Consider the following 17,360-nt stretch of genomic DNA (forward strand, 5'->3'; position numbering starts at 1 on the left):
AGTTGTGTTTTATTAGCATGGAGCTGAAGAAAGGATATTAGATGTGATAGAAATAATTAGAAACAAAATGTTAATATTTTCATGTGAGGCATGCACCAGCTTTCCCCAGAATATGTACTTGGTGCTGAAGGATAGAATTCAAGAAAATGGTTAGCGGTAAAAGACAAACAAAGCAGTAAAATCCTGATTTTTAATCTTGCATATGACTAATAATAACAGAAATTAAAATTAGGGGAGAGGGAACTCGCGGCCCCAATGGTACAAATATGCATTTATACAGTGGAACTTACGACACCCACTGGAAACTGTTATCAGCAGAATCAGTTCCCTTTTGGCAAAGGCAAGTTTTTCTGAAGTAAAAGAAAAGGGAACAGAGTGCACCGAAAGGACAACAGAAGGTAACAGCCAGGAAGTCCGAAGCCAAAAGGTCAGGGTATGCAAACAGGGATGGTTGTATATGCAAAGTAAGATTTGATCAACAATCCAAAGCTGAGTTTTTCTGTTTGAAGAGTCAGAAGAAAACGGGCTTAGGAAAAAACGAGGCAGCAATGAGATCACAGGCAGAGCAATTGAACCAGGAAAGCCCATTTGTTGTTTTGTTTTTGTCTTTCGCAGATACGCAGTAGCTTTTTTAAAATTCCAGATTGCTACATAGGGACACTAGTGAGACTGTATAAAAACTGGAATATTCTCCATAGTAACTCTATGTCTCAGGTAAAGGAGGCTACAACGTACATGGAAAGATATTGATAATAAATAATAATATTTTTTTATTTATACCCCGCCCTCCCCGGCCAAGGCTGGGCTCATGGTGGCTAACACCAAATATGAATTACAATAAAACGTAATAGAAAAAACAAAACAACAACAACAAACAAACAAACACTTAAACAGTTAATTAAAATATGGCTTAAAATACAGCTTAAAATGGAGCCTCATTTTAGTAGTAGCCCATAAATCAAGACCATAAAGGGAGGAAACATCAGATATTCACCTGAGCCAGCTATCCATGCCGGTCCTCCATGGGCCAGCAAAAAAGCCAAGGGAAAATTTATACACCATATCCCATATAAGGGGTCAGAGTGAGTCTAAGCTGAAGGCCAGGCAGAACAGTTCCATCTTGCAGGCCCTGCGGAAAGATGTCAAATCCTGCAGGGCCTAAATCTCTTGTGACAGAGCGTTCCACCAAGTCGGAGCCAGTGCTGAAAAGGCCCTGGCCCTAGTTAAAACCAATCTAACCTCCTTGAGGCTTGGGACCTCCAAAGTGGTGTTATTTATGGACCTTAAAGTCCATAAAGGCATACAAGGAGAGGCGGTCCCGTAGGTACGAGGGTCCTAGGCAGCGGAGTCCCCACTGTACTGGAATGTGTCCTGAGGAAGCTCATAGCTGAGAGTGATAATAAGTAGCTGAGAGTGATAATAAGACCACACATTTCTTTCTTTTAGGTATCTGAAAGGCTATCCCCCTTACTCCCCGTACATAGGAAGTTCTCCCACCTTCTGCCATTTGCTTCATGAAAAAGTGCCGTTTTGCTGCCTAAGGTTAGATAAGGTAAAGTTACGGTTTTGTATAAAGTGTTTCCTGTGTGTTTATTTTGTGCACATGGCTGCATTTGTATCCTAGATAATTCAACATGAAGTCCATAAGGCCTGTTACACAGTTTTGTTGGCATGGTTCATGGCTTGCCATGTAGAAACATGGTTGCCACGGCCCCACACATATTAGTCTAGCCCAGAGTTTCCCAAAGTTGGGTCTCCAGCTGCTTTTTCGGACTACAACTCCCAGCAACCCTAACTAGCAGGACCCAGTGGTCAGGGATGATGGGAGTTGTAGTCCAAAAACACCTGGAGACCAGGTTTGGGAAACACTGGGCTTGCCCTACCCAGAGATGTTCTTCTGAAGGGGCAGAAGCTTCATATACTGTGAGAGTACAGTTGCCATATAATGCCATGTAGGGTAGATGCAACCTTGAAATTGGGGTTAGGCTTCAGAGTCCTATGATTCTGTCGTAATCAATGGGTTATTTTGAGAGGGGCAGGGAATTAAGAGCTAGGTTTCATTCATAGGTGTGGAGGAAGCAAAACCTTTTGTCTGCATGTATGTCCAAGAAGATGAGAAACATACCTAGATCAGAAAGTACTTCCTTGATCAGATACGGCAGGATATATTTAACTGCCCTGTCTGGTTCCAGTCCGGTGCAAACATGAGACCAAACTTCTCATGTTCAACATGTCTGAATTGTCCATCATGCAACAGCAGCATGGAAGATATGGGGAATGTTCATCTGTGTGGCCCAGGAAGAACTCAAAATCAAATTAACTATAAGCTCATCTTATTATTTATCACATTTTAAACTTCTGTTCAGTCTATTTAGAATTTCTGCAGCAGCTTACAGTATTTCCACAGCAGCTTACAATAATATTTTTATAATATTTTTTTCCATATAGAAAGTTACATTTGTTACTCAGCAATTATACTCCAATTCAACAAAATGAGTGACTTCCTGATCACTCAACATTAATGTTTATAACCCAAATTACATACAATTTTGTTTGAAGGTTCCATCTTATGCAAGTTCATCTTCTCTTACATGTTTCTTTATATTTTCTGTTATTTTCTTACACTTCAAACCCCTCTGTGGTCTTCACGAATGGGAAATAACGTTTTATATAGACTAGAAAAGGTTTCTGCTCTTCTTTAAAAGATAATAAATTTGTGTCTTTTATCAGCACTGTCTATTTTGCCGTCTCTGCATAGGTTTTCATCAACCATTCTCCCATTGAGGGTTATCTTACAATAATCTGAATAAATAACAATATTATTATTATTTCCATTTTTATAGTACTGAACGTGATGAGTTTGTTCAATATAGGTACTCTGTTGTGCATGCAACAATATTTCATGAAGTGGGCAGGTCTTTAAATTCAACAAATTCAGCTACCATCAAGTTACTATGTTGAGGATGAAGTCTTCTTGCAGTCTCTCCTGTAAACAGAGGCCATGGTGCCTGTTTTAACTTTCTGGTTTTAGGGATGCCAACATAATTACTACGAAGATGCCAAAGCCTACGGATTCAAAAACAAAATCATAATAGTGGCTGCAGAGACTGCTGGGAATGGTCTCTACAACTTTATCGTTCCTCTCAGGGCTTATTACAGACCAAAGAAAGAACTCAATCCAATAGTATTACTACTAGATAATCCGTAAGTGGATTTTAAATGCTGTTTTTATTATTATTAATATACTGATATGAGTTCATATTCAGGGCACAGTTACGTTCTACATTATCCCTGGCTAATTCATTAAATGGGTGGTTTTCAACTGGAAGTATTATGGCATCAGTACCTTGAAGATGGTCAGCAGCAAGTGTTTATTCTATGCACCAACGGTGAACTTCAGATATGACAGATTAAGGTGCAACTGCCTTGAAAATACGGCAAAATGAAATTTCAACATGGCTATCGCATGAGCTGTAGAAGGATCATCTGTACATATTAGCTTGCCGTTCGTATTACTGGGAATTGCAAAATGTTACATTTCATCTTGAAAGAGTCCACCGCCACCCTTCACACAGGCGCATGCATACACAGTTTTGTGGGTTTGTTTGTTTTTTGCACAAATTCAAGCTTTCAGCCCACTTTCAACTCAACCTCCACCAGATACCGTATTTTTTGCTCTATAAGACTCACTTTTTTCCCTCCTAAAAAGTAAGGGGAAATGTGTGTGCGTCTTATGGAGTGAATGCAGGCTGCGCAGCTATCCCAGAAGCCAGAACAGCAAGAGGGATTGCTGCTTTCGCTGCGCAGAATATATTTTTTTCTTGTTTTCCTCCTCTAAAAACTAGGTGCGTCTTATGGTCTGGTGCGTCTTATAGAGTGAAAAATATGGTAGCCTGTTTCTCACGTTCTGAACTTCTGCATAGGTACGGTTGCTTCACAGGGAAACGTAGATTAGGGTTACCACACGTCCTCGGTTCCCGGGGACATACCCCGGATTTGCAAATCTGTCCCTGGACAAATTCTGTCCCCAGAATGTCCCCAGATTTGCAAATCTGTCCCTGCGAAACGTGGCAGCGGCAGCCTCAGCAGCCCGGAGCCAGCCTTGTAGTGCAGTTGGCTCTGGCTGGCTTCAGGAGCTGCTCGCTGCCGCCGCCACTGCCAAAGGGGAACCAGGGACGTCCGACGGTACAGATCTCCTGCCCCCTTCCTCCTTTGTTTTGACAGATAAGGGAAGGCTCGGGAATTACGGGCGGGCGGATGTTGCCCAGGAGGGGTGCAAGGTGCACGGTTTCTCTGCCAGGCAAGGTGCAAAGCCCTTCTTTTGCACCCTGTGAAACATAAATGCGCAGAGTTTTTTAAAAAACTGGGCAACAGCTTCCCACCTGTGACTCCTGAGCCTGTCAAAACAAACAGGGAAGGGGGCAGGAGATCGGGGAAGGCTGGGGAGTCACGGGCATGTGGCCGTTGGCCAGTTTTTTTAACAAAACTGCACATTTATGTTTCACAGGGTGCGAAAGAAGGGCTTTACACCTGTATACAATATGCATGTATGCTTGGGCCCAGGGTCTTTTGCCTCACCATCCCCACTACTGACTCCCTGTTGCTACTCAGCTTTAAAAAAAAAGTGTCTCCGGATTCATTAAAAAAATTCTGGTAACCGTAGCATAAATTGGAATGCATTTGCCCTGACAAAGGCTTAGCTAATAATAACAGGTCGCTTTTACGTTATTGCAAAGGGTAGCTTTTAATATTTTAAACAAGAACACAAGAAGTAGCCCCGTTAAGAGCAAGAACCCTGAACTGTCACTATTCCCTTCCTTATGCCGTATAGTCTCATAATATCAACCTTCACTAATGTAAGATCTTGAACCTATGATCAATAGTAGATCTCTTTCTAGCTCTTCCTTTCCGGGAATCATAATGTGTGAAATGTCTTTAAGATATTGTTTCAATGTCACCTCTGAAAATTTCACACTGCGCTGAAATTTGGAGTTTAAAACCACAGTGCCCTCTAGTGCTTGCACTACATCCTGTTTGTGAGGCTTATATTTTAAATATAACATTTTAAAAGTATTGTTTCCCCCCAGTATTCTGTAGCACACTTCCCTCTCCCTGTGTTGCCGTTTCTCAGTATATTGACGACGACAACAAAAAGGGAATATTGACAAAATACGGTTCACAAATGTATTTATTTATATTTATACACTGTCCTTCCCCACAGGAAGACAGTTAAAACATAAAATCAAAACAATTCAGCAGCAAGCATCGAAAACTATGCCATTTCACATGCCTCCTGAAAATGCATGTATGAAAAGTTTTGCTTACACAAAGCGTTACTGATCCTCTAGCTCAGCGACTCCGCAGTAATCCAACACTGAGTTAGATAGACTTAAAACCTATTGATTTCAACAGGATTCATGAGGATGAAATTGTGCACAAAAATGTTGCCATTTTATATGAGATGATGGCTGGGTGACTGGGGAAACCCAGCCAGATGAGTGGGGTATAAATAATAAATTATTATGATTATGATTATGATATTACTAATCTGCTGCAGCAGCATCTGGCAAGGTACTGATAGGCAGAAAAAGGCCTATATGATCTGCCCTATGCACACTGTTGCGCCACCCAACATGCAGCCCCTATTTGGGGCCACGTTGCAGAAAAGTGATTCCTACAGGATGTGTGGGAAAGGTATCTGTCTTTATCAATACAGTGTCGTTAAGCATAGGGTTTATTCTGCCCTGTAAAGCGTCTGATTTTGACACTTTTGCTAGAAGTACTGATATGTATATAATCATATTTATTTAATAGTTTTCCCTAAGTAAAAACCCCTGTTACCTGGGGTTGTAATGAGATAAACCTTTTGAATGAATAATAAAAAAGGTGTTCTTTGAGTTATCATAGTATTTCCAAATTGCATTTGCATTTGTTAGCATTTTAGTTCATGACTCTTTGTGACAATATGTTTCACTTTGTGACCCATCTGCTGCTTAGGCCAGATATGCATTTTCTGGATGCAATCTGTTGGTTTCCAATGGTTTACTACATGGTGGGCTCTATTGACAAGTAGGTAAAAAAAATCCTTGGAACACTCAATATTGTAGTGTGCTGTGCCGTGCTGTGGTGTAATTGCATGTGTCCCTGTGTGGTGTCATAGTTCAAATGGTAGCATATTTGCATGCGTGTTTATCCTTCACCCTTCTGAACCATTGTGTTACTATTTTACCCTTTAAAAAATAATAATCCTGTTTCTGAGACCCAGATTCCAGTTTGCTTTGGAAGGGGCTCTATTGTTGGGGACAATATTTCTGCAAGTCTAAGTAACCATGACTCACTTTCAAGTCACTGGGGCACCTACAATACTGTCTTGCTCTCCAGAGACTCAAAAAGGTCACGGGGAATTCAAGGTCACTCCACTATGACATGAAGGATTTAGGATGATTCACAGGAGTGGTTTAGACATTTGGCAAGAATGCAGTGTGATATGGGACTTGGAGAGCTAGAGCTACACTGTTTCTGAGTTTATTTCTCTCCAACACACACACACACACACACACACACACACACACACTTTGTGGCTAGTCTAATAATTACAATACCTTGCACTATGTGCTGCTGTGACTTCTTGTTTAAAACTTGTCCTTGTTTTAGAACTGGGTACATCCAGTGAAAAGACTTGTTGCGTGTTGAGTCCCACAATGCCACCCACCAAAAAATTCACGCTTCACACATGATTTTTTGTTTAAGGTTTTTGGCATAATTTTGGCCACAACTTTATTAAAATACAAAAAATGTGAGTGGTTGCTTAGGCATTGGTTATGACTATCTGTCCTTGCCCTCAAGGACAGAGCTGGCCCTTCCGGATTCCAGCGGAAGCCAGCGTGGGGAACAAGTATTGGGTGAGAAAATGAGGCTGGGACACAGACCATCACCTCTCACCCTCATGTTCCGGTGGGGCTTGCACGGCCCAAGTCCGACTCCGGGGACAAGGACGAAAAGAATGGCAAGCCCCTGGATTCCTTTAACGGAATTCCCTTCGCATCATTTGGAGGGATAGGCACTTACCCCTCCAAGCACCAATTTAACCAATGCCTAACCGCCAACCTTACAAGTTGTGACGATTTGCTACGCAGTAGGTAAAAACCAAATGGCACCAGCCAATCAGCCAGATGGCAAAATTCCTACCAGGCCCCCGCACCAAGGCGAACGACCCCATGACAGGCATAGCAAGGTCAAGCGATATGAAAAAACCACCCTATAAAAGGGAGGGAGGGCGGGTGATCCGGTGCTAAATGGCCAAGAGGACGTCCTACGTCTGGCCCCTGTATTTAAAGACTCTGACCCCTCCTCCAAATTGGCAACAATCAAAACTCCCCAGCAACCCAAAGTTAACCACTTAAAGGCTTGGGTTCCTCACCAAATTTGCCTAGTCACTGCAGGGTGGCCTGTTCCCCCAAACGCAACACGTGCTCTCTGTTATGGAGAACACGCTTTTCCATTTGCACTTATGCCACAAAAAGGGAGCTAGACAGTCTTTACAAACTGACCTTGCATTTTTTAATTAAAAAATCATTTTCATTTGATTTTACAAATACAATCCAAATGTATATCCATATACAGAGATTACTCTGAATCTCGAGACTTTTCCCATCCCCTCCATGGGTCCCATTGTCGACATTTAGAACTGCATATTATTCCATAATCTATATTTTATATCCAACCATAGTTTCCATAGTATTTGTTACATTACAAGTGAGATTAAAACCCTGCTAATGTTTTCATCTGCTTGCAGTCGTCTATTAAATTTTTCCCATTGTTTTGTAAAGTTTTTGTCCTCTTGATTCCTGAGCTTTCCAGCCAGCTTTGCCATTTCAGTATAGTCCATAAGTTTGGTTTGCCAATCTTCTCTGATAGTGACTCTTTCTTCTTTCCATCTCTAGGCTAACAGCATTCAAGCAGCTGTTGTCACATATATAGAGAGTCTTTTCTGTTCCTTTGGAATATTTCTACCTATAATTCCTAATAGAAAGGCTTCTGGTTTTTTAACAAAAGTTATTTTAAACAATTTTTTTTTCATTTCATTATATATCACCTCCCAGAAAGCTTTTACTACCTTAAACAACCACCACGTATGATAAAAGGTACATTCGCAAGTTTACCTTACATTTTTGTCCAAGCCAGTTTTTGTTTGGAACTGGGATTAGATTCTTTTACTTCTGCTTGTCAAGGGCTTTTTGGTGTGCTATCAAATGCCCCCTTGCCATTTTATCTGTTCATCAACTTACAAGCAGGGCTTGTGATCCCCTCTTACATTGCTGTGGGCTCCTATTCCAGGCTTACATGGTGGTGAACAACAAAGGCATGCCCATAAGCAGAGGGGCAGTTTGCGGCTGCTATTTACATTCCCCAAAATGCTTTGTAGAACCCCTCATGTGCCAGTACTTTGAAGCACTGTGGGAAGTTTAAATTTAAAAAGTGTTGCCATTGAAATTCCCCAGAGGGAAATGTTACATGACAGCTGCAGGCTATCCTTTAGTTCCAAGTTGGAAGTTTCCCCAAACTCTTCCCTGTGGATCAGTACAGAAGATGCAAATTCCCCTGGATACATGAAAACAGCCTTTGGAATTTTTGCAGAGCTCTGTCTTAGTTGTTATTGGCAGCAATGGCTAATATATGTTTTAAAAAACGAGAAACACACTTAAGATTGGTGTATAATTCAGCAGCTGTTTGTTGCTGTCATATAAAAAATCGTAATCTGAGCAATTTGGTTTGATATGTTGGAAATAAGCTATTTTTGTATGAATTTTCAACATCTCCCGGTTTCTTCTCCACTCTGCTTTCCCAATCAAACTTTCCCATCCTCTCCTCTGAAGCTGCCTCCCCACCCATAAAATCTACACCCTATGGAGAAAATGTGTTTTTTGAGGGGTGAGAGGAAAAGCAGGGAATTCCCATTGCATTAGCAGAACTCTGCACACACAGTGTGCAGGGATACTGGGATACAACCCAGTATTTTTGTAGGCCGCCATATATATTGAATATTTTTTTAAAATATCAGTGTTTCCTGATCATCTCGAGTTAGGTCCAGATTAAGTAACTTGAACACAGTTTGTGTGATCTAAGTTCAGCTAATTTAGCACAACTTAGCGGAGCCAGCCCATGCTGTTTATTTGAGCAAAATCTGCTGATACATTAAACTTCTCTTCCTTCTGGCACAATGTGGATCCTTAGTTAATTGGAAAACTTAAAATACACTGAAGAAAACAGGTTGTATGTAGTAGTTATGGCATCTTCTGCCGGGTTTTAAAGCTGGAAGTTATATCTGAATTTAGTAAAGCAACATTAATCAAAAGACCCTTTTGTGAGAAGTACAAAGGTTCTTCGCCACTGCGGCATAACTTATCAATGAATCCCGTCTAGACCACCTTCTCTCCTGTTATTTCTCATTTCCAGTTATTAAAAGTTAATAGCCTGGCAAAAATACAAAAGAATGCTATAAAATTATAATGAGTTGGGAGGAAATTGTGGTAATTTGGCATCTTAATGCTTATCTGTTCAAATGATATTAAGACTGCATGTCTAATTTCATCTGTTAATAATTTATGTAGCAGATCATTATGTTTGCACTGTGGTCTAATACACTTGAAATCAAAGTAGTCTCAACTCCTGTTAGCTGCCCCAGTAAGCCTATATCCTGACTGGAAATACACACACATGGGGAACACCAGTGTTTTCAGAACCTTCTAGCCCTTAGTATATTTATGCACCCATTCCTTTGATGAAGAATCCCTGAAGATTCCAGAGGATTCTGGGACTCATTCTAAGTAGGCATTCTCAGTTCATTCATTGTCGAGCCTCACCATTGTCCCTCGTGAGTTAGGAGCATCGTGCTAATGGATCACAGCGCTCCATGCCCTAGTTTCACCCACTTTTGAAACATTTTCTGTAACTTGACAAGCTGTCATCTGAACGTACGGTGAAGAATACCTACAACGTCCATTCACGATGCAGAAATCACAGTCAATTTGAATTTACCATGGACAGAATGTCAATCGTTTGAATCTGTGTTCAAGCACATAATGATTGTTCTTCCAAGTCAACAGCAATGTCTAATTATTTAGTGAAGAGTTCATTTTCTAGCCTTTGCATTCTCAATTCCCTGACTATACAAGACAACCTACATGTTGTATGTGACAGGGGGAATTGAATATGTGAACTTGCCTGTAAATATTGCAGTATTAGAGACACAAGCTACAAATGATGTAAATGTGCTTTCCTGGAGTGTGGGTTGCTTTTTGCTTTTTTGTTTTGTTTTGTTTCACCCAGAGGAGCTAAATCCACTGCAATTAGTAATGCACAAATTTGTCAATTTTCATTACCTTACATTTCTCAATCTTATATTCTGTTTGCCATGTACCTACATCTGTTTGTTACACAGCTTTTTCCTCAGGGACGCAGTTTAATGTAATTTTGCCCTGCATACATGTTTTTGAAAGCATCTCCCCTTACTATAATGCATTGCTGTACATTATTCTTTTGCTTGCTAAGATGTGCATTTTTCTGCATGATTCCCCTAAATATATACATTTTCTGGTTCAATAACTTCATTGCAAAATTCAGATAAGTGTGAATTTTGAAAGACAGCAACGTATGCTTGGCGTTTTATTTCCGGAAATTCCATTTAGGCAGCTACTGAACTTAATTTCTTGTCTCTAGCTAGAATCTGGATTGGAAGTTTCCTCCACCCACAGTAAAAGAGGTGGGGAGCTTCTCAGAGTGGGTGGTTTTGATAAGACAAATGACCTGAAGTGAAGGGGGGAGTTCTCTCTTGTGCAAAATTCTGAACTAAACGGCACTTTTGTTTAGCTGCTACACACCCACACCCACACCCACACCCACACCCACACACCTTGGAAAAAGCATTCAGGCACCTTAGTGTCTTTGGGAGCTGAATCTTAGATCATCATGTTCACCTCAATATTAATTTAGTATGCCCCATCCACAGGGCTCTCTTTCTGTTTTTACATGCTTGCATCAGCATCAAAAGTGTTTCTTTGTGTTTCCAAAGCAACATCCATATCTGTTACATTCCCCCATAGAGTGGTGTGGGGGATGCTTTCAATGGACCTTCTTGTAATTTGAGAACAACAGTTTGAAGTGCTAGAGCTAGCGTAGAGTAGTGTTTAAGAGCGGTGGACTCGTAATCTGGTGAACCAGGTTCGCTTCCCCGCTCCTCCACATGCAGCTGCTGGGTGACCTTGGGCTAGTCACACTTCTCTGAAGTCTCTCAGCCCCACTCACCTCACAGAGTGTTTGTTGTGGGGGAGGAAGGGAAAGGAGATTGTTGGCATCTTTGAGACTCCTTAGGGTAGTGATAAAGCGGGATATCAAATCCAAACTCTTCTCCTCTTCTGCTGCTTTCTTAATTATTGCTACTGTTGCATGACTGCCAGTTATGGAAAGCTGCTGGTGTCAGCTGTCTGAATGCAGTTTCCCACACCATATGGAAACAAACCCAGTTTGTTTTAACCTTAGTGTATGTTTACCAGACAGCCTCTGTCTTGCTGTCTCTCTGACAAGCCTTCATGTATGATAAACGCCTGCAAATGTATTTGTTAGGTTCACAATTTACGTCAGGCACCCCCAAACTCAGCTGTTTGGGGACTACAACTCCCATCATCCCTGACCACTGGTCCTGTTAGCTAGGGATGTTGGGAGTTGTAGTCCCCAAACTTCTGGAGGGCCGAGTTTGGGGGTGCCTGCTTTACGTGTTCACCCAAAACTTACGGGGCGTGCAATTAATGAACTTAATTTGTGCAAAGCAATCCTTCCATGGAACAACCTTCTTGGTGGATTGAACAAGGCAAGGAGGGGACAGTGAGGGCTTGCGTAATGTCAAGCAGTGCCAAACTTTGTCTCACATCTTAGAAGCAAATTAAATGCTTTCACACACCGGGAAATCATTGCAGGGAAGAATGTCATCATGCTGTGTTTCCGGAAGAATGCAGTTTCATGAGAAGCCTTTGGAAATGAAATATGATTATTTGAAATGCCATCTTAATGCAACTCAAGCAATAGTTTTACCAACTTTTTTTTTAAACGTTGCACCTGCCACCCTTCCTAGCATGCTGTGTAATTACTTCCTACCAACTATCCAATATAGTATGTCTGGTTTATTCATTTTTTAAAATTGACCTTTACTTTTTTAGTTAGAAATAGTGTCCCAAAAGATAGTAATCAGCCAAGGGAAATTAATCATACTGTGGGTCAGTACATATGCAATGCCTAATTAACCACAGTTTAATAAGTTGGATGACAGACTCAGAAAGACTGTTTCTTTCCCACTCCATGAAGCAAACATTGCTCTTTGGTTAAGCAGTATATTGGCAGTGACATTGGCTGTTGAAATCTGAAACTGGGTTTTAATGTGGGTTTCAGATACTGGTTTAAAGCAAGCTTTATTTGTGCAATCTTTATTATGGTCCAGAGACCCAACAAATTGTTACAAAGCAATACACAATTCATACAGCTTACCTCCAGGTTAAAGAAGCATTTTGTTCAGAATAATAGGGATCATTGGTTCTTGCAACCACCAATAAAAACTTTGCCACTGTTAATGTTCTAGCATTTGCCTGGTCTTCCAATCGGAACCTGACACAGTGAGCCTCTGATTTTCCTGGGAAAGGTACCAGCAAGGGTAGTATCAGTTCAGCCCTGGCTTGCTCATATTTTGCACAGTGCAACAAAATATGTTTTATGGAATCGATGTCTTGAGCAAAGTCTGTCCTGGTAGGGAACAAGCACATTAAGCAAATCACAATTGTCACCTACAAGTTAGAGGGTGAAGTCTAAAGGGGGCGGAGCCTCCTCTACTCAAGGGTTTCTACTCATTTCATTTCATATATTAGGCTTATTAGTCACTTGTCATGCAAAGGTCTCCAAGGGAAGAAGAAGAAGAAGAAGAAGAAGAAGAAGAAGAAGAAGAAGGAGGAGGAGGAGGAGGAGGAGGAGGAGGAGGAGGAGGAGGAGGAGGAGAAGGAGAAGTGCAATATATATTATCATAGGGGGGGAGTGGGAGAAATAAGACAATACATTTATATTTTATATAATATAACATTCATTTTCATAACCTCCCCCCCGCCTTTAAACTCCCTACCCCACCCAGATGTCTGGTGTCAAGGCCAGCTGTTGCAAATCAGGGGTGGGTTGGTCCAGTGACTTCCAGGGATGGTCAACCATCTCTCCTTTCACTTCAGGGTGCAGCAATAGCAAAACAAAGCAGAAAGGTGATAATGAAAGCACAACTTGGAACCCTGAAATATTGGGATTATAAATCATGGTGGGAGCCTCCAGGAGAAGAGGAGCCCCCCCCATTGTAGACCACCCTCCAAAGTGTGGAAGGCAACTGAGCTATCAACACAAGGGGCAGAGCTTCCTGTCTTCCCTTGTGCTTGTGTGTAAGATTTCAATGCAATCAGGCACACTCAAATAGGTCTTGAGTCAACTTCGCTGAAGCAGCTGCTACCAAAGTCAACCCTTATTAAAAGTGTGAGAGGGTGGGATTTCTCTTGCAAGGCTGGGGTTGCAGGAAACGAATGGGCATTCCTGTGGCTGGCTCTTGATTAGTTAATCAAAGTGTGCATTGATCTACTGAGGGGCTGAGTCATGCCACATGACCATTGGGCCTATGGCAACCATTTGAAAACCAGTTGAAATAAATGTCGTATATTGGCTTTCTGCTTCCATATTGTATATAAGGAGCCACCAGAACAGCAAATGATAGGGTTTTTTTTGTTTTGTTTTTTTTGCATGCTAAGGTGCAACAAAGGTTGAGTTCAACGACTTGCAGGGCAATCAGCTCACCACAGGTTGTAAATTGACCTCCAGGGTTCCAAATTCCTAAATATTGTAAAGGTTGCTTACAATATGTGGCTAATTTTATGACGAGCCATATGTTTTTAACATTGCCTAACATTTCGCCCTGTTTTCAAAAGCCTAGATGATTTGCTAAGGTGTGGTGTGACCTTTGCTGCAAACGTGGTCGTGGTGGATAAGGAAAGCACCATGAGTGCTGAAGAGGACTATATGGCAGATGCTAAAACTATTGTAAATGTACAAACCCTCTTTCGGTAAGTGGCAGTACTTTTGTACCTTTGTTGCATATGGCATATTCTTCTTATGGTGAAGATTGCTAAGTGGAATGCACCCAGGGCAACCCCCCCCCCAAAAAAAAACCTGACTACCCCACCCCCTAGATATGGCTTTGTTTAAATGTATGGTGTGAGTGTGACTTTATAAAATTTAAGAACAACCTATTTGTTAAAACCAAACCAAACCCCATGTGATCGATTAGGCGGGGCAGGGCTGACTTGGGCTCCCACAATATTTTATTCAAGTTGACACTCCTGGTTGGCACATACAGTATGATTAAGCCTGAAACTTCATGGCATGTTATATCTGCTCCAGGTCTTTCATCACTGGGTCCCAGAAGGTTCAGTTAAAATCTGGTTTCTTGTGGTGGGTGAGTCAAGTATAGGTTTGAGGTTGCATCCCCGCAGCTAACATTTGGCGTCAGGCAGTACGAATGAGGCCTGCACTTTCTCGCATCTTGTTCATCATAGATACTACTTCTCTGCTGAATACATACTACTAAGACACAACTGCTTGCTACACTTTGTGTGGCAGCTGCTAGAATACAGTAACACGTTAGCAAGTGGCGTATTTACTACCGTGTGTAATTAACCACTTGGTAATCTTGGATGATGGGACGTGGGTGGCACTGTGGGTTAAACCACAGAGCCTAGGACTTGCCGATCAGAAGGTTGGCGGTTCGAATCCCCGTGATGGGTTGAGCTCCCGTTGCTCGGTCCCAGCTCCTGCCAACCTAGCAGTCCAAAAGCACGTCAAAGTGCAAGTAGATAAATAGGTACAGCTCCGGCGGGGAGGTAAATGGCGTTTTTGTGCGCTGCTCTGGTTCGCCAGAAGCGGCTTAGTCATGCTGGCCACATGACCCGGAAGCTGTACGCCGGCTCCCTCAGCCAATAAAGTGAGATGAGCGCTGCAACCCCAGAGTCGGTCACAACTGGACCTAATGGTCAGGGGTCCCTTTACCTTTACCTTTAATCTTGGATGAATAAACTGCAGCAATACAGATGGCCATTGCTGGTTTTGCAACGGTGCCTGTTGTTTTGAACTATTCCTTGGTGAGTAGTTCTGTTGCTATGAAATGTTCTTCTACCTACCTACCCCAACGTTCATAGCTAGTGTCAGTACTTCCTGATTCCCTTTTTCTTTTCTTTTTTTAAAAAAGAAGAAGATAGAATTTATAGAAGAAGGTTGTGTTGGTTTAAGGAGTAGCTCTTGAGCAGTAGCTCTCTGCTTCTGTGTGTAAACTAAGAGATTGCTAGCAGAGTAGAAAACCTATGCGTGCACAACTATAAACTCACAGGCTTCCATTACCAATGTTTCACTGAACATGCAGACTTCAGGAGCGAGACCAATGGGAAGAGTCCCGCTTGACATTTCAAAAATTAGGTATACACATGAGAGCGGTGTCAGAAAGCATTTTATGCTATTTTATACAGACCAGTACACTACTGTTTAGTAGTACATATAATCTGCATTCACCGTCTCTTCTTTGTTCTGATATGGCCCTTTCTGTTTCTAGCCACATTTTCTTGGAGCTTAATTCTGTAGTTTCAGGATGACTTCGCTTCCACTTGAAGCTACCCAATACTGAGTTGAAACCATTGGCCCACTGAGCCCAAGGATGTCTACCCATTCTGGCTTAAATGATTCTCTTTAGCTAGAGGCACTAGGAATGAAACTTGGAACTTCTGTGTGAAAAGTCATTAGCTCTTCAACTGAGTAAATTTTCTCTGCCTTTACGATTCATTCACATTTTCTGTATGTGAATCTGCTCTTAGTTTGCTACCTTACACCATCTAGTTTAATGGTAGATTAATAGACTGGATGGCAGTGGATTAAAAAAAAAAGTCCTTCAAGCACCATTTTTTCTTATAGTCCTGCTGTCATCTGTACCCTGAAGATTAACCATGATGAAATTGCTTGCCAATATTGCCATTATTGGACCCATAATTACTTCACTAATTTTTTTGTGTGCAAGGAACAAATGCCTTCAAGCTGTTAATTTGCAGTAATCCACATCTGGGTTGCCCTTTCTTAAACAAACAAACAAACAAACAAACAAGGCCCTGTTTCTTCTCAAAGGAACACAAGTTTCTAAATCACTAACCGTGAGAGGAAAATTCAGGAGAATCAGATGAAATCTCAATTAAGCTTGCTTTCAAGATCCAGAAAAGATACTGGTATAGCCAAGGAAAATTAGACACACTTAACTGAAATACATTTTCCAGTTTAGTTATAGCTTGCAATAGGAATTATTTGCTATCTCCTGCTAGTCCATGCTTGTGTGTAGCATATAATCACTAGATGGCAGCCTTCTCCCGTATCTGAAATTTAGGAGAATATATATATATATATATATATATATATATATATATATATATATGATTTAAACAAAATGTTTAGTTTGACTTAGTAAATCAAACAGCTACTCTATGTTTTAAAAGAAATACCAGTAATTTTGTAGCAGCAATGTGAGGATCTAGAAAATACATTTTTGGAAAGTGGAGAAAAAGGTTTAGTGTTGTCGTGTTTAGTGTGTGAAGGTGCAACATACCGTATTTTTTGCTCTATAAGACGCACCAGACCACAAGATGCACCTAGTTTTTGGAGGATGAAAACAAGAAAAAAATATATTCTGAATCTCAGAAGCCAGAACAGCAAGAGGGATCGCTGCGCAGTGAAAGCAGCAATCCCTCTTGCTGTTCTGGCTTCTGGGATAGCTGCGCATCCTGCATTCGCTCCATAAGATGCACACAAATTCCCCCTTACTTTTTAGGAGGGAAAAAGTGAGTCTTATAGAGCAAAAAATACGGTAACTTTTATGTTTTACTAATTACAAAGATCTAGTCATGGCCATGAATGGGGAAATTAAACATGTGGCATGCTTGTTTTAATCTCTAGTGTAGATCATTGACAGATAGCAGCCCCATTTTGCCACTCCCTTTGCAGGTAACCAATGGAGGCATTTTTCCTCATGCTGTTTTAGGGACCACAGTTTAACATCCAAACATTTCATACCACAGCAGCAGGGAGGACAGCTATTTTTTTTTTTCTTTTAACTTTTAAATGCTGCTTATCCTCAAGACAGCTTCAGTATGGCAGCAACAGCAGTAGAGCTGGGGCTGCCTGTCCCATTTCAAAATGTCACTTTGAAGAGCACTAGCATGCTCATGGGACGCAGGTGGCGCTGTGGGTTAAAGCCTCAGCGC

At 41.3% G+C, this 17,360-nt stretch overlaps 1 protein-coding gene across 5 annotated transcripts in view; it reads left to right on the forward strand.

Moving 5' to 3' along the window:
* The window catches only part of KCNT2 (potassium sodium-activated channel subfamily T member 2), a 229,981-nt gene that overhangs the window by 186,121 nt on the left and 26,500 nt on the right, over positions 1-17,360 (forward strand). For 3 of the 5 annotated variants that reach the window (XM_079981180.1, XM_079981182.1, XM_079981179.1), the window contains 4 exons: positions 1,447-1,552; positions 3,032-3,204; positions 5,998-6,069; positions 13,998-14,132. In XM_079981180.1, the coding sequence (XP_079837306.1) occupies positions 1,447-1,552; positions 3,032-3,204; positions 5,998-6,069; positions 13,998-14,132 (486 nt within the window). The remainder of the gene's footprint in view (positions 1-1,446; positions 1,553-3,031; positions 3,205-5,997; positions 6,070-13,997; positions 14,133-17,360) is intronic. The other 2 variants (XM_079981183.1, XM_079981181.1) reach the window with 1 other exon arrangement.

Source organism: Podarcis cretensis, assembly GCF_951804945.1.
Source record: "Podarcis cretensis genome assembly, chromosome: 6".
NCBI lineage: Eukaryota > Metazoa > Chordata > Lepidosauria > Squamata > Lacertidae > Podarcis > Podarcis cretensis.